Here is a 17,376-nt window from a genome sequence, read left to right on the forward strand (position 1 = left end):
TTTTCTTATGCAATGGGGAAAGCAAAGGCATATTCCTCACTCATTTTCCACCAAACGATAGTGTGCACACTCTTGCTCTTTGCTGCAGTATCATTTCAGCATTAAAATGTTGAAGCTAATCAGACATTTAATTTCAAAGTGGAAGGTCATTATCTTGTCACAAAATTTTATTCCAATTACTTTTTTTTTTCCTATTATACGAAATGAATTAAAAGTAGCACAAAACATTGGGAGATCAAACAGTCAATCAGAAGCTCATTAAATATCATTGAAATTGGTGCAATAAAAAGCATTTCCCATGGTGGAGTTATTATTTAAAAGCTATATACTGCATGGGCTCAAGGAATGGACAGGCTGCCAATCAAAAAATCACCCTGGCCATAAATAGTCACTTGGCTTTTTAAAAGTTCACTATTTTTTTTTTTAAGATAAGAGTAAATAGCTAAAAAGATTTAAAGCATGGGTGTAATTACCATCCTCTCTGCCCCTATGAGACCCCCCAAGAGAAGATATCGGCCAAGTCACCATCTGATTATTCATTAATAGACTATAATTTAGAGCAAAATGCTCCCAAAGTGCTACCAGTGAATTTATAAACACTTAAATACATTTACACACGACTCTCAGTTACACACAATCCCAGGTGGGGACTGCGGTCCGTTTCGATCTTAAAATTGCTTTCGACTCCACACTTGGGGCAATTGTCCATTTTGTTTTCGGAAGACTGATTATATTTGAGGACTTCGTTTCTCCGTGCACTCAGACATTGGTGACTACACCCATATGAGGGTCTAAAAGCTGATCATTTTAAAATTTCTAGTAGTTTTCTTTTGGAACCCTCCCCTCCCTTTTTTTCTTTTTTCTTTTTTTTTTTAGCTAAACCACTAATTCGAGCATTCAGTTCTATAGAAATGACCACTTTTTGATGTCAAGAGAACGACAGTTGGATTCAGTTGGTTAAAACATAATAACGGAGGCATCGTTCCCAGACTCTGAAGGGGTTTAAGTGGTGAGGATGATGCCAATTAAAAATCCGTAGTAAGGCCGGGCGCGGCGGCTCACGCCTGTCATCCCGGCACTCTGGGAGGCGGAGGCGGGAGGATTGCTCGAGGTCAGGAGTTCGAAACCAGCCTGAGCAAGAGCGAGACCCCGTCTCTGCTAAAAATAGAAAGAAATTAATTGACTAACTAAAAATATAAATATACAAAAAAAAAAATGAGCCGGGCATGGTGGCGCATGCCTGTAGTCCCAGCTACTCGGGAGGAGGCTGAGGCAGGAGGATCGCTTGAGCCCAGGAGTCTGAGGTTGCTGTGAGCTAGGCTGACGCCACGGCACTCACTCCAGCCTGGGCAACAAAAGTGAGACTCTGTCTCAAAAAAAAAAAAAAAAAAAAAAAAAAATCCGTAGTAAGCAGAAGGGAAAGCCACCAGGTACAGGAAGTTACTTCTTCGGTGGAGGATTTCTCTCCCCTGAAAACTCTCCAAGCCTCCACCACCACCCCAGTTTCTTTCTGAAAGCCAGGACGTATTGGTAAATTATCTGGGAGTGAAGAGGGAGGGAGACATTTCCATGCAAAACTCCGAACCGCTTTATGGAAGGAGAGCAGTGGGGAGGTTTGTCATCATCTATTTCCTCCGGGACGTCATCCCCTGTCAGCTGTCTCCTGTCTCAGAAGTGGCTGCCCCATTTCTCACTTCTGTGCCCAAGCAGCCTCTCCCTGGCATCTCATTCTCTCTGTCTCTCCCTCTCCCTGCCTCTCCCCTGCGTTTCATTACGGCTTAACTGCCCCTCTCTGTCTCGCCTCCCTTTTCTCCGGGCGGTCCACGCGTCCTCGTTTAGCGGTTTCCAGAAGCCAGGGAGAGACGCCGCAAATAATGTTAAATATGATTAATATCTTGAATTCCTTGAAATATGACATGCATGAGTTACAATGAAACCTCTTTTATTTCCCCATGAAATGCTTTTGCATAATGAGAAAGAAAATGTCCTCGGTGCCCTAATCAGGCCTGACAGTTCCTGGACTCCCAAATACTTTTATTTATGGCATTATTTATTTCATCTCTAATAAATGGATGCGGGGTGGGGGGTGGGTGTGGGTGCACAGAGCGTCTCTGGGAGGCAGCGGGAGGAAGAGGGGGGGAGACAGACGAGCTAGGGGCGGAGGGACGTGGTGGAAGCTGAAGGAGCAAAGGAAAGAGAGAGAAAGCTTCCAAGAAAGGAGGGAGACCTGAGAAAGGAGAGGCCCCAGACTTGAACCCCCAGAAGAAGGAAGCAAGTCGCTTTCTCGAGACCGAAAGGGAAGATCTGAAAAGGAAGCAAACTTCAGAGCGTAGAGATGAGGGTCCTACCCCCTGCGACCCAGCGACCCAGAGCTCTGGCTTGGAGAAGGAAGAGCGGAGGCTGGGAACCAAAGCTGGGAGCCAGTCTGCTGGGATCGGAGCTGGCTAGAGGGGGAGGCAGGGTCTGAGATGGGGAGGATCAGACCCTCTGCCCCAGAGAGAGGCTGAGAGAGGCCAGGCCACCTGTGCCCCAAGGGGGACCCTCCGACAACCCGCTGAGACAGATCTTCTCTCATTCCAGCAACTACCCAAACTGCGCGCCCTCCGGAGACGCTCGCCAGGCCGCGCCAGTTGCAGTGAGTAGCGACGGGCAAGGAAGCGAGTTTTTACGCACACATGCACCATTGAAAGAAGTCACCATCCCAGAGGGAGGCGTTATAGGTCATTATTCCCTCAATTGCACAGCGCGCCTGGCTGCGATGAGAAGTTGAGCTTGGAATCCAAGTGACCCGGATGCGTCGGTGCAACTGTAGCCACCGACTGACTTTGGGCAATGCGTTCCCTTCGACCGCGCAGAGCCTCGGTTTTCCCATCTGTAGAATGGGGAGAAAGGAGGGTGCCGCGCGCTTCCTCGGGGCTCCTACGTGGAGCAGATGCAATAACGTCAGAGTTGGAAGCCCTGTGCGCTGCTACGGTCCGCGTGAGCTCGGAGGCCACACGAGCGAGACCCCTCAGCGTCGCGCAAACACCAACCCCGGGCCAAGGCCTTCTTCGAGAGGGTCTTTTCAGAAGGTTGGGGGAGCAATGCTCTCCTGGCAGAAAAACTTGCCGTGACGCACACGCGCGCAATGGGGCGACCCTGTCCCCAACCACTGCCACCCCTCTCTGCGCAACCCCCGAGAGTTTGGGGTCACGCGGGGGGCGGGGGGCGCAGCCCGAGGAGCTGAAGTCTCTCAAGTCGGACCCCTCCCGCAAGCAGCAGGAGCCTCGAGTCCACCGAGCGGCGCCCCCGGGCCCTCCTCTGGTACCTGTCACCAGGGCGCGTTCCAGGTCCTCGCCCTCCTGCTCCCCCCCGCGTCGGAGGCGCAGACCCGGCGCCAGGCCCCGCCCCCGCCATCATTAGCGGAGATTACCCCAAACACTTGCTCTTTACCGCCTTTCTCCCTGCAGGCATTGGCGCGGCGGGCTGTCAATCAGCGCTCGGCGGCGGCCCCCCGCGCGGGGCTCGGCGATGCCAGCCTCGGCGACAGGCGGCGGCGGCGGCGGCGCAGACATTCGGCCGCCCCGGGGCGCGCGCGGGGGCAGAGCCGGCGGCCTGGGAGCCCGGCGCCCGGCGGGGAAGGCGCGCGCCCGGGGGCCCCGGCCCGCGGCGCCGCCGGATGGAGGGCGAGATGCAGCCGGCCGAGGAGGGGCCGAGCGGCCCCAAGATCTACAAGCAGCGCGGCCCCTACAGCGTGCTCAAGACGTTCCCGGGCAAGAGGCCCGCGCTGGCCAAGCGCTTCGAGCGCCCCGCCCTGCTGGAGCCGCCGCCCGCGCGCCCGCCGCCCTTCGCGCCGCCCGCCGCGGCGCCCCTCGGCGGCAGCGAGCCCTTCCCGGCGCCCGGCGCCCACCCCGCCGCGCCTGGCCGCGCCGCCGCCTCGTCGTCGTCGCCGTCCCGCGCGCCCCAGGGCCACCTGCGGGCCCCCGCGCCGCCGCCCGCGTCGCCCGCCGCGCCCTCGTCCTCGTCCTTCGCCGCCGTCGTCCGGTTCGGCCCAGGCCCGGCGGGCGCGGGCGCGGGCGGCGACGGCTCGAGCCTGGAGCTCAGCGCAGGTACCAACTCCGGGGCGCAACTTCGCTGCCCGCCGCGGCCGGGCGCGGGCTGGGGAGGGGGGGTGCCCGGGGAGGGCGAGCCGGGGCCACCGGCCGCGACAGCCGGGGTCGGGGCGCCCCGCGCGGACGCAACTTTGCGGGACCCGACGGCGCGCGCCTAACAGGTGGCTCCGCGGCGCCCGGGACGCGCGGCGGCGGCGGCGGGGACCGCGCGGGCCGGGGCCGGGGTGGGGGCCGCGCCCTCGGGTGACAGTCACGGCCGCGCGGGGCGGCTCCTCTTACCCTTGGCTGCTTCACGCTTTCCCTCACGCTCCGTCCCTTCCCCTCCCGCGCTCCACTGCCGTGCCCCTGGCCCCCGCCTCTCCCCGGCTGCCCGTGCGCTCGCGCCGTCGCGTCCCCGCCGGTGGCTCTCGGGCCCTCCGGTCCCTCTCTCCGTGCGCCCGTGCTCCCTGCTCGCTCGCCGCCCTTCCCCACCCGAGCCCCGGTCCGAGGATGCGACGCCAGGCCCCTCCGCGCCAGCCTCGCCAGGGCCCCTGCTCGCCCCTGCGCTGTCTTCCCGCAGGGACGGCGACACCCCACCCTCCCCTGGCCCTGGAGCCGGGCGCGCTCGCCATGCTCCCACCGACCCCCGGCCCTGTCTGTGGGTGCCAACCACAGGCCTGGCCCCCGCGCGCACCTCGGCGCGCCCTGCGGAAGCGCCCACCCGAGGGGCCGGGGCTCCCCTCCCGTACCCCGAGTCTCCGAAGCCGGCCCTCGACTGCCCGTCTGCAGGGGGAGGAGACGACGGGCAGGTGCGCTCGGGGCACAGCCTGGGCCTGCGCCCAAGAGCGCAGCCACCACCGTTGTCGCTCGGTCTCAGCCAAAAGTTCCTGCTCAGGCCTTTGATGCCACTTTGGAGACCCTCGAATTTCTGCGTGTCAGGGAGCCCCAGGCCCCTTTTGCCCCCCGAGGAAAGGAGAAGAGGCTCGTCTCTAAGTGAGTTAGAGGGGCCGCCCCCGCTAACACCCTGCTGTTTGCCAATATTTTGACACATGAAGGATTGGTTTGGAGGGAGAAAATCTAATCACAGGTTATGGCGAAGACTCGGTCTGTCAGATTCCTCCCTGATTCGTAGATGCTGGAAGCTTCTGAGTGGGGTTCTTCGGGGAGGGGGGCTTCCTTATTGGTGGTGGGGTGCGTTTTTTTCCAGTTGCTTCTTGGCCCAGTATTGCACTGTGTGTGTTTATAATCTTTGTTAGGCTGCTCCCCGACTTCATGCTCCCCCTTAGTTTTCTTGTCTTCCCCCTTCTTGATGGGGTTCGTGTGCTCTCTCTCCCGGCTGGGGGCTGGGGGTGTCTTATTTTCTCCCAAACTACTTCTTGTCCATGCCCGTGTTTGTTTATTCCCAGGCTTAGTTAGCTTTATCTCTGTTTGTTTGTTTTTGGGTTTTTTTTTTATGTTGATTTCCAGCCCTCACGTCCTTTCCCCATTTCCAATAATTTTGGTTACTCCTTTGCGTCACCCTCTGTTCGACCACTTTTCGCTGGGCTTTTTTCTTTCCCTTTATCTGCCCGGTGGTGCCTTTGCCCTCTTGCTTTCTCCTCTCAGTCTTGCTGACTGTCTTCCAACCTTTCCTCCCCTTCACACGGGGTATAACTATGCTCCTCTCATGCCAGTTTGCACCCACCGTTTTGACCTTGCCCTGTCTGCTGTGTTGCTGCTTTTTTTTTTTTTTTATCTGCACCAGGTAACTTGTTGCCTTTTCCTTGCCCCCCTCTGCCCTCCTCCTACTACGGCAGTTCTCTGCCGTCTTTCATTCACGTGGAGTTTTTTGTGTTTTTTCCCCCTCCTTTTCACCTTGTTCTAAATGTTCTCTTTCCCTGTTTCTTCTAATGTCCCGTTTATTTTGTCTCTGTGCCCAGGTGGACATTCTAACGTCACTGAATCTAAAGCAGTGGAAAGGGGTTTTGTGGATGCCCTTTCAAACTTCCCTATGTTTCCTTTTATTCTCAAGGCCTGCTTTAAAAAGAGAGAGAGAGAGAGAGAGAGAGAGAGAGAGATGATTGAGAGGGGTAAACTTGACCACGCCAAGGGCTGGATGCCTAGCGCTAGTTGGGAAGATGGGAATTGGATTATGGGGGAAATAGTCTGGGGACAAAAAACAATAATGATAATAATAATAAATTGTAGACCTTGGACATCTTGCGCTGTGGTCATCAATATTAATCACTGATGGAGAAAGCCATCTCACAACAGGCACGGGGACATGAGTGGCCGTCAGCGGGGCGGCCACCTGAAGAGCTGATTGGTTCTTTGAGAAACTAGTGGTGGCACTTGGAACCAATGAGCTGGTGTGCACAGACCCAGGGCTGTCGGCCTCAGCGCTGGGTGGGGCGGGGTGGGGCGCTTGGCCTGTTGCTTTGCTACCTTTGCCACCTTTGCCACCAAAGCACATTGTCTCGGGCCACCTGGTACACTGAGAATAGTCACAGCGTGGCTAGCCATGACCTGAGTCAAGGCTAGAAAAAGCAACTTCACTGAGCGTCCAGAATAAATTAGGCAGTGAGAAGATGAAAGGGACCGAAGCGAACCCTATTTGCCATGAAGGGCCACAAACCACCGAGAACAGAAACAGGTGATTAAAAATAGATTTTTTTTCCCCCCTAAGCATTCTTATAAAATCTTCATGTAAGAGTATAATTTTCCTTAAAAGGGGGTAAATACACCACGGTCTTTTAAAAGCGTATATTTTTTTCCCTCTGTGGGAGGCTTAGAGTTAAAACCCACGTAGATCTTGATATGCAGCCTAAATTTGGCATGAGGAAATGGGAAATTGCATCTTTAAGCAGAGTACAATCAAAAATGAATTACAATAAATCCTATATAATTGCATAGGTCATTCTCTTTAATGAGATTTTATTAACCTGACTGTCAAGCTTTTGAGTCAGGCAGATATTTTATCTTCTTCAACTGATAAAAGTGTCAGCCATAAACCACCATATAAATATTCATAAATCTACACATCTGTGGCAGCCTATCAGCATCATTCTTTTGGACATTAAAAGCATTCTAATTACTTTCTGTCTAGCAGAGCTGAAATGCTGCCTGTTATAGTATGTGCTTGGCAGGCATGATTGCTTTTGTTTGCCATCACAAATAGCAGCATCCTATTTTATATACCGATGGTCCAGAAAATATTCAGGGATTGACTGAGCAGGATGAATATTAGGAAGCACCATCTGGTTTTGATAGCACCGAGTATATTAACTCATCTGTTAATTTTTGACACATCATTGATTTATTTATTTAGAAAAATTGCATCCTGTTTCGCTGTGTTGATGTTTGCCATTATGGAAACAAAAAAAAAAAAATTGGATGGCATTTTTTTTTTTTTTTAAAAAAAGGCATAGTTCACTGGTTTCAGACAAGGGTGATGTTTTCAAAGATGCTTTCATTTTCTAACTCCTATTTTCTGTGTCATGAAGTCCTCTCTTAAAAAGAAGTGAAATTAAATGTTTTAAGGAAACCATCTATGTTGGAACTAGTTAGAAATCCATTGGTAGGGTATAATATATGGATAGATGATAGTAGGTCACTAGGAAAAAAAACTTCTGCTTCTGCATTTTTAATGTTAATATATTTCACCCTTCGCTGGGCTAAAATCAAAAGGTTACCGCTAATCTTGACTGCTGTGATCTCCTTCATAGAAACAGAATTCTCTTGGGGATGTGCTGTGATGGGCAAGTTCCATTCGAGGCTTCACTTACAAAGAAGGGCTACAAAGTAAGGGGACTGAGCTTGATTGCCTGCTTCCCATCCCTCTTCTGATTCACTTATCAGATTTAGGACGGATTAAGCCACTTAAATTCAGGAGAATCTCAAGAAATGAATTTTTTAATTAAAAAAATAATAATCATCATCATCACGGGTTTAGATTTTGGAATCGGACTAGGCAAAATTTGCAGCGTGATATATTATCTCCCAATGGGCTGCACAGCAGAGCAAAATAAATGAGAGAGAAGCGGTCATCTTGGAGTGCTTCGTGACCTACCAACAGTTGGTGGTGTTTCGTGTTAGAGAAGCTGGGGAGAAAGCAGACTGTTTTAAAACCCCTCCATCAACTGCTGCCTCTGTATTTCCCTGCCATCACTTGAGTGTGGCCTTCTTTGGCTGCAAAAAAAAAAAAAAAAAACAGTTAAAAAATCAAAATAAATGTTCACACTTTGCTCGATTAAGAATCGGGGATCAATAGCCATTCAATTGTGTTCGTATGAAAACAGAACTTTTCTCCATTCATTTGGTGATAGTGGGCCTCACACAGTACTTGCATTTCTAATTATATTCTGTCTAGAAAGCTCAAGTATTGCTGGCTGAGATAGGGTGTTCAGGGGAAAGATTTGCTGTTTTCCACTAAGTGTAACGGTAATATTTTTCATTACACTCCTCCATATATCAATGTTAAAATACACTCTCCAAATATTTCAAGATATTAAAAAGAGGGGAAAAAAATTCAACCTTAAGGGTTACAGCTGCTACTTTTGCATATTATCCATTCTGAGAACAAATTCAGAATGAAGCATTTAAGAAAACTGCAGGCAAGAACTATTTTATGATGGCAACTATTTGCTCATGTTCTGAGTGTGCTTTAATAGATTATCTTCATAATGTAGTATATTACATAATGATTTTTTTCTCAGCATGCTATGAGTTTATCCTTCAATTAAGAAAACAAATCACACTTGTCCCTAAGTCAGATATTTTTTTTTTCCCCCTTAAAAAAAATCTATGCTCTAATGTGATTTATCAATATGATTACAACTACTGAGTGTTTTGTAGGACAATGAACAAATATATTGGTGTGATTCTTTCCAGGCGCAATTTTATTTTAGTCTTTCCTTTCCATTTCGCCCTTTTTTCATCAAGGTTATGTTAAAGGTGTATGGGCTGTGGATCAATTGGCACTGTGCTGATTAAAATGCAAACAGTAAATACAACTCCAGGTCTTGAATGGGATTATAGGATTAGAATGAATGGAAACTGCTGTTGTGCTAGAACTGAAAATTCCCAATCAATATCAGCCTTTGATTTCACTTTATAAAAGAATAAAAACCAAGAAGTAAAAAAAAAAAAAAAAATATGAGAGTACAAGCTCTCGAAACTTCCCCTAGTATGGTTCAACTGTTTACTTTCTCGTTTATTTGGTTTTGGTGGTAGCAAAGCAATGACACCCCTCAAATACTTGGGGGACTCAGGACGGTCAATGCAGGCTCATATAGTATATATCAAATAATTTTAAAAAGGATAAATGGAGCTAACAAACTGTCAAGAAAGATAGGTTTTCTCCATCTACCTTGACAAGGTTGGACTTTCCCATGAAGCGTCATCTTCTGCTAGGATGGCCCCACTGACTTTGGTACAGATACCTCTAGTCTGGACTTCAGGGGCGGCACCGTGGCCTGTCCTTGGGCTGGTGGGTCCGGGAGGAGACCAGCCAGGTCCTCAAAGCAGACGGAGCAGGGGGGGCTCCTGGATCTCAGGTCCCCTCTGCAGGAAGAGCGTGGGTTGGTGGGTAGGATCGGGCAGGGGTGAGGTAGGTCCGGGCAGGGGTCCCCCTGCCTGGCTCCAAGTGCGGCCCTGCTCCTGCAGGAAGCAGGGAAATCCCACCCAAGGAGCAAAGGGTCCTGTGGACGCCCAGCCTGCCTAGGGCGGTCTTGCTGGCCCCTCCTGAGCCGAGCAAATCGGAAAACTCTCTAACCTGAGATTCCCCATGTGCGTAGGCACAGGTCCCTGCCACGGCTGAGGGAGCGGTTCTCCAGGCCCAAGCTGGCCCTCTCACCCCGGTGTGGCTTGTCACCCCTCCTGGGCAGGAGCAATCTGGCTTCCCTGCTCCGACCTGCGGTCTACACGGGGGTCAGGGGCAGCAGCGTTCGATAGATTCCAGAGAGGTGAGGGCTGGTTCTCGCGTGCAGCGCTGCAGGCTGCAGGTGCATCTTCTTACTGAAAAGTTGGAAAAGAGCACCTGGACGCTTCTGCCCCCAATACCTTACCGTGCTTCCCCGAAAATAAGACCTACCCATGAAATAAGCCCCAGCAGGATTTCTAAGCATTTGTGCCGTAGAAGCCCTACCCGAAAATAAGCCCTAGTGACAGGCGTGGCTATGAAAATAAGCCCTGCTGGTGGGCGTGGCTATGAAAATCAGCCCTAGTGATGGGCGTGGCTATGAAAATCAGCCCTAGTGATGGGCGTGGCTATGAAAATCAGCCCTAGTGATGAGTGTGGCCATGAAAATCAGCCCTAGTGATGGGTGTGGCTATGAAAATCAGCCCTAGTGATGGGCGTGGCTGTGCAGCGCATCTGCACAACCCATGCGTGTGGTCGCGGAGCGGGAAAGAACACGAGCAGCCCTTCTCATCCGCCCCGTGAGAGCTCTAGTGCTCCACAGGAGAGATCGGGGCCAGTGGTTCTAAAGGAAACAGAGTTGCAAGACATTCAGGATGGGATTTGGGGTCTGGAGAGTGAGGATGGTGTTCCAGAAGAAGACGACTTCACCCTATTTGAATCAAGGTAGATTGTTGTCCCATACTTAAAAACAATAACACACCCCCTGTAAATAAGCCCTAGGGTGTCTTCTCAAGGAAAAATAAATAGAAGACCCCGTCTCATTTTCGGGGAAACACGGTAGTCACTTCATGAAAGAACAGTCAGAAAACGGGAAACCGCGGAGCACTCACTGAGCTCGGCACGCAGGTCTCTCGGACTGCGGTCTCCTTGCTCCTGCGTCCTGGGGCTTCTCGAAGGCTCATCACTGCGTCTTTGTTGGCTCACCTTGCCCGTGAGCGCCTCGCCATTTTTTTTTTTTATTTCGAAAGTTTCTTTTTTTCTCCAGGAAAAAAAAAACAAAAAACGCAGCTGGTCCACATTTCCAGAGCGAGCTGGTGGCAAGTTGCACATCCGCTGTGGACCACAGTCGTTGGCACCTGCCATGGCCAGTGTTTTGCTTGTTGCCATGATTCTGGGTTGGTGGGGCAGGAAATAAAGGCACCCTCATGCCACTCCGTCAGCCCTGGGGAATTCTCCTCTCCTGTGTTTACAGCAGTCAGGAAAGCAGAGAGTCTGCCTCTTGACATTTACCTTTAGGGCGAGAATCTTCCAGACCCTCAGCCTGTGAAATCCTATTTCCACAATTTGGGTTTCTTTTTCTTCTTTTTTTTTTTTTTTTTTTTTGTCCTTTCTCCTTTGTTTGTTTCTGCAGAGAGTTGATTGCTTTCTCTTTGCTCTTTGCTTTTCACTGCTTGAAGGTTGATATGCGTTCGAGTCCAGGGGTGTGGGCTGGGGGCTCTGTTTTTTTTTTTGTTTGTTTTTTTTTTGGAGACCTGGCGGTCTCGGGCAAGACCTGCTGCTGCTGCTGCTGCTGCTCCCAGGAGCCTGGTGCGGGTCAGCCGGAGCCTGGCCAGGACAGGACAGCCGAGTTCGCAGAGACGTGAGAGGCAAGAAGCGCTGGCACGGGCGGCAGACAGCTCGCACGGCTGTGTTAGACGGCTCGTCCTTTGCCTGTAGCCCTACTCTTTTGTTTTTCCCCCATTAGATTTCTAGCGAGCTCTTGGGGGAAAGACTTATCTCTTCTTCCCCGGTTTGCAGCAGGGACGGGATCGGCTGATTAATAGCAAGGGCGTGAGGGCGCTCCAGAAATAGCAGTAACGATTGCTCTAAGCCCTCCCGTCAAGGAGGAACGGAGTCTGCGGGCTGGCGTCGCCGTTAGGGTACAGATATTAATGAAGCCCGAGGTGCGAGCTCAGGCTCCTGCAGGCCAGTTAATGCCACGGGGAAGGGGTTGGGGGATCCCTGTACGATGACGCCCATAGTCGAGGTCCAGCTGTTTCTTAGCGTAAGGGACCAGGGCAGCCCCCCGCCCCCCCCCCCAAGTTGCAGGACAGCAGGGAGCTGCGAGTTCTATGGACGGTGGAGTCTCCGTGTCGGTCTTGGTTCAGGACGGGGAGTAGAAACACACACGTTTTTGTTTGTTTTTGTTTTTTAACGCGTTCGAGTGTTAAAAAATCTCGGCCCTGGTTCACCCCTTGCCTTTGGCTTGTGGGTGACGGGTGTGCCCTCTCGTTTGTGTTCCAGAGAGCCGGATGATCCTGGACGCCTTCGCCCAGCAGTGCAGCCGGGTCCTCAGCCTCCTAAACTGCGGAGGGAAGCTTCTGGACTCCAGCCACCCTCCGTCTCTGGTGTCTTGTGTCAAGCAGGAAGGCTCAGGCTACGGCGAAAGGCAGGAGCAGCAGCACTGCCACCTGGGGAAAGGGCTGCACAGCCAGAGCCCGGACGGCCCGGACGCGGAGATGCAATACGTGCAAAGGAAGCAGAGGACTTCCGCCTTCCTGAGGGTTTTCACCGACTCTCTGCAGAGCTACCTGCTCTCGGGGAGCTTCCCGGCCCCCAGCGCCTCCTCGGCCGGCGAGTACGGCCACCTGGCCGACGTGGACCCTCTCTCCACCTCCCCTGTGCACACCCTCGGGGGCTGGGCCTCCCCGGCAACCTCTGAGTCCCACGGCCACCCGTCCTCGTCTACGCTGCCGGAGGAGGAGGAAGAGGAGGAGGAGGAGGAGGAGGAAGGCTACTGTCCCCGGTGCCAGGAGCTGGAGCAGGAGGTCATTTCCCTGCAGCAAGAGAACGAAGAGCTCAGAAGGAAACTGGAGAGCATCCCAGGTACCCTGCCTGCCGCCGGGGCGCTGCTTGCAAGACAGCCGCGGCGGCGCCCATTCCTTTCGGTTGCGTGAGGCGTCTGCGTGTCTGCACTTAGCGTGTGCGTAGATGTGTGTGCATGGGTTTTTTTTGTTTTTTGTTTTTTTTTCAGGCAGCGAGATGCAGAAAAAGCTGAAAAACAGGTGTGCACAAAAAAGGTCCTTGGCCTGCCCAGGGCCGGACAGAAATGTCAGGCTGGGCGGCCGGCCGGCCCTGTTTGATCGAGCTCCAGTGCTCTTGGGTCTGGGCGTGAGGGCGCCGGTCCCACGGGGAGGTGTCTCTGGCAACGTAAAGGTGATTCCCAGGCGTGGCCCAGTGACATCCAAACAGGTGCAGAGCGACAGGCTCGAGTTCCCTTCGGAAAGTGGTCTCGTGCCTTTGACGGGGCTTCGTGTTTTCGAACCCTTGATGCACAGGTTGTATTAGTCAGTGGCAGAAATTAAAATGAAACGGCACTTTCGGAGGCAGGACTCAGGCAGTGCTGAACGCGTGAATGGTCTCCTCCGTTCCACTAATTTCCCTCGCCGTTCTTGTTAAGTTTCTCAACAGGTGTAGCCCCTCTTTAAGCCTGCAGATTCCCCTTTAAGAACCTATAAACTTCTAAAGCTCTGTCAGTTTAAAAAGAAAAAAAAAAAAAAAAAGAACCTATAAACTTGGCCTGGCACGGGGTGGCTCACGCCTGTCATCCCAGCACTCTGGGAGGCCGAGGTGGGAGGATCGCTGAAGGTCAGGAGTTCCAGACCAGCCTGAGCAAGAGCGAGACCCTTACTCTACTAAAAAAAAAAAAAAAAAAAAAAAATAGAAAGAAATTAATGGGCCAACTAAAAATATATATAGAAAAAAAAATGAGCCGGGCATGGTGGAGGCACGTGCCTGTAATCCCAGCACTCTGGGAGGCCGAGGCGGGAGGATTGCTCGAGGTCAAGAGTTCCAGACCAGCCTGAGCAAGAGCGAGACCCCGTCTCTACTAAAAAAAAAATAGAAAGAAATTAATGGGCCAACTAAAAATATATATAGAAAAAAAAAATGAGCCGGGCATGGTGGAGGCACGTGCCTGTAATCCCAGCACTCTGGGAGGCCGAGGCGGGAGGATTGCTCGAGGTCAAGAGTTCCAGACCAGCCTGAGCAAGAGCGAGACCCCTGTCTCTACTAAAAAAAAAATAGAAAGAAATTAATGGGCCAACTAAAAATATAGAGAAAAAAATGAGCCGGGCACGGTGGCGCACGCCTGTCATCCTAGCACTCTGGGAGGCCGAGGCGGGAGGATTGCTCGAGGTCAGGAGTTTGAAACCAGCCTGAGCAAGAGCGAGACCCTGTCTCTACTATAAATAGAAAGAAATTAATTGACCAACTAATATACATAGAAAAAAAATGAGCCAGGCATAGTGGTGCATGCCTGTAGTCCCAGCTACTTGGGAGGCTGAGGCAGGAGGATCGCTTGAGCCCAGGAGTTTGAGGTTGCTGTGAGCTAGGCTGACGCCACGGCACTCACTCTAGCCCAGGGCAACCGAATGAGACTCTGTCTCAAAAAAAAAAAAAAATGACTGCCAAATCAGAAGTTAATCTTCTTGCCCTCCTTTCCTTTAAAAGAACTGCCAAAAGAGAGCCCAGGTTTGGGTGAGAACGTTTTGGAATTGGATCAAGCCTGGCTGTCTGGTGCACGAGGAGAAGCCGGAGTGGCGGTAGCTCCATTTTCTCTTTCTGCCTTGGCGCCCTGGGCTGGGAGGCTGCGGCTTTTCCCCCCTGGCAGACCCGGGAGGGACACAGGGGAGCCAGGGCGCCAGGCCTGGCTGGTCGCCCGAGTCAGAGAGGCAGGTGCAGGTGCACGCTGGGACTCACGGCTCTGCAGCCCACGGTCCGCTCGCCCTGGCTTTGCCTCCAAGGGGCATTTCCTGCACTTCCTCCCGATCCTCTTCAATCTCTGGGGAGAAAATAGCGACCTAGAGGCCACCCAGCCCCAGAGACTCACGTCAGCCCCTCGGAACCACGAGCACGGGAGCCCAGCGCTGGAGTGCTCACTCAGCAGTGCTCCTCGGTCTCGTCTTGGCCGGGAGTTGCAGGCTGCAAAGGCAGGGGGCACGAATGTCCAGGTGGATCGCTACTGCCTGATTCCCGGTCCTAAATCTTTGGCACGCTGGGTGTCCTTACTGTGTCCCCGAGCAGAGTGTGTGTGTGTGGGGGGGGGGTTCGGTCTGCCTCCCTTTCCCCCCCCCCCCCGCACCTGTCCCGGGGGTCAGGTGTCCCTTCTCCGCGACACCCCGCCTTGTCCCGCCACCGCTCACCGTCCCTGCCTCCCAGGGAGAGACAGAGTAGCCGCCGTTTCTCGAGCCCCCCCAGACGATCCGACATTGAAGGACTGTTTAGGCTCAGATTAGGCTAGTGGCCACTGCCGTCACTGTAAAATTCCCCCGCCCTGTTGACGGTCCCTTCCACGGACCCGAACCCATAGCCATGTCGCAACGGAGAACCACGGCCGCGTAGAGAAATACCGGCGGGAACCCAAAGCCGGCGTATCCGTGGTGGGTAGGAAAAAACTCACAGGAAACGGAGGGAGTATTGGCAGATCTGTGCTTAAGGGTCACCTGCACCCGTGACCGAGGGGCACGTGGGTTGACGTGCCACCCGCAGGGGGAGGAGACGTGGCCACAGAGGGACGCCGCCGTGCCCTCCCGCCCTCACCGAGACCCCCTGCCAGCCTCTCTCTCTCTCTCTCTCTCTCTCTCTCTCTCTCTCTCTCTCTCTCTCTCTCTCTCTCTCTCGTTTTCTTTTTTTTTTTTTTTTTTCAGAGTCGCCTGCGGGTGTCCGCAGTTCAGAGTCTCACCCCAGGGAGACAGACAGCCTTCTCGCGGGTTTTCTTTTCTGGTGGGTCAGCGTCACATGAGAAAATAGTGAGGAAGTCTGTTTAAAAAGTGACATTATTTTTTTTTTTAAGAGAGAGTGAAAATAGGTTAAAAGGAAAAAAAAAAAAAACAAAAAAGCCACAAGAGGACAAGACACTAGGGGACCAGGAACAGGAAGGGCTGAGAGGCTGGGGAAGGAGGAAGAGGGCGGGCAGCGTTTCTCTGTGCAGGGACTGCCCACTCAGAGGGACACTCCGCGTTTATCTGGAAGCTGCCTGTGGCCGGCACTCGGTCCGGAGAACTGGCCGAGGAGGGCGGAGAGAAAACACCAGATTCCATCCCACCCGAGACGCCGGTAGACGTCAGACACACGCCGATCTCTCTGTTCCGCCGAGGAGGAAGAACTCACAACTGCACGCGACAATTATCTTTGAACGCAGAGTCCGTAGATACTGAACTACGGACAACCGTGAGCCTTAGAATCAGAGATTCTATGTGCCAATGTTTCAAAAGTTCCCAAAGTATTAATAGAGTTATTATTAACAGAGTAATTAACAGAGTAATAGAGTAATTATTAATAGAGTAATTTTTTTTTTTTTGAGACAGGGTCTCGCTTTGTTGCCCAGGCTAGAGTGAGTGCCGTGGCGTCAGCCTCGCTCACAGCAACCTCAGACTCCTGGGCTCAAGCGATCCTCCTGCCTCAGCCTCCTGAGTAGCTGGGACTACAGGCATGCGCCACCATGCCCGGCTAATTTTTTCTATATATATTAGTTGGACAATTAATTTCTTTCTATTTATTGTAGAGACAGGGGGGTCTCGCTCTTGCTGAGGCTGGTCTCGAACTCCTGACCTCGAGCGATCCGCCCGCCTCGGCCTCCCAGAGTGCTAGGATGACAGTCGTGAGCCACCACGCCCGGCCTTAATAGAGTAATTATAACATTAAAATACCTTGAAATTTTCCGGGTGCCAAAAAATAGAGAAAGACGTACGATGATTAATATTTTTAGTAAGTTTTCTTTTTTTTTATTTAAAGTTTACAACATGATGTTGTAGGGTACATAGATAGTAAAATAGGTCGATGCAGTAAAAGCTAATTCATATATCCATCATCACACAGTTACCCGGTTTTTTGTTGTTGTTGTTTTGTTTGAGTGGCAAGAGTCGCTAAAAATCTGCTCATTTTGCCCGAGTCCCCAATACGGCACAGCTCTTATGTTGTACCTGAGGTCTCTAGACCTGCAGGTCTCTAGACCTGTACCTTATGTCGTACCTGAGGTCTCTAGACCTGTACCTTATGTCGTACCTGAGGTCTCTAGACCTGTACCTTATGTCGTACCTGAGGTCTCTAGACCTGCAGGTCTCTAGACCTGTACCTTATGTTGTACCTGAGGTCTCTAGACCTGCAGGACCCACATACCCGCTACTTTGTATCCCCACCTGTATCTCCCCATTTTCCCCGATCCCCGGTAGGCGTTGTTTTGTTCTCTCTCTGTATATGTGGACGTTTGCTTTTTTAAGGTTCTGTATGTAGGTGAGATCTTGTGATATTTTTTTTTTTCTGTGTTTGGCTTACGTCACCTAACATAATGTCCTCCCTGGTGGGTGGCAAGATCTCATTCTTCACTCATTCTTTTTTAGGTCTGACCAATCTTCCTGCACACGGGCATAAGTATCACAGTCTGTGTATCCATTTATCTCGTTGATGGTCGCTTAGGTTGCCCCACAT

At 52.1% G+C, this 17,376-nt stretch overlaps 1 protein-coding gene across 1 annotated transcript in view; it reads left to right on the forward strand.

Annotated features, from left to right (window-relative positions):
• The first annotated feature begins 3,658 nt into the window (after positions 1 to 3,658).
• BEND4 (BEN domain containing 4) overlaps positions 3,659 to 17,376 on the forward strand; it is a 31,641-nt gene continuing 17,923 nt past the window's right edge. Inside the window, exons 1-2 of the mRNA XM_075997852.1 lie at positions 3,659 to 4,088; positions 12,193 to 12,774. Coding sequence (XP_075853967.1) covers positions 3,659 to 4,088; positions 12,193 to 12,774 — 1,012 coding nt within the window. The remainder of the gene's footprint in view (positions 4,089 to 12,192; positions 12,775 to 17,376) is intronic.

This window comes from Microcebus murinus, chromosome 26, assembly GCF_040939455.1.
Source record: "Microcebus murinus isolate Inina chromosome 26, M.murinus_Inina_mat1.0, whole genome shotgun sequence".
In the NCBI taxonomy this organism is placed as follows: domain Eukaryota; kingdom Metazoa; phylum Chordata; class Mammalia; order Primates; family Cheirogaleidae; genus Microcebus; species Microcebus murinus.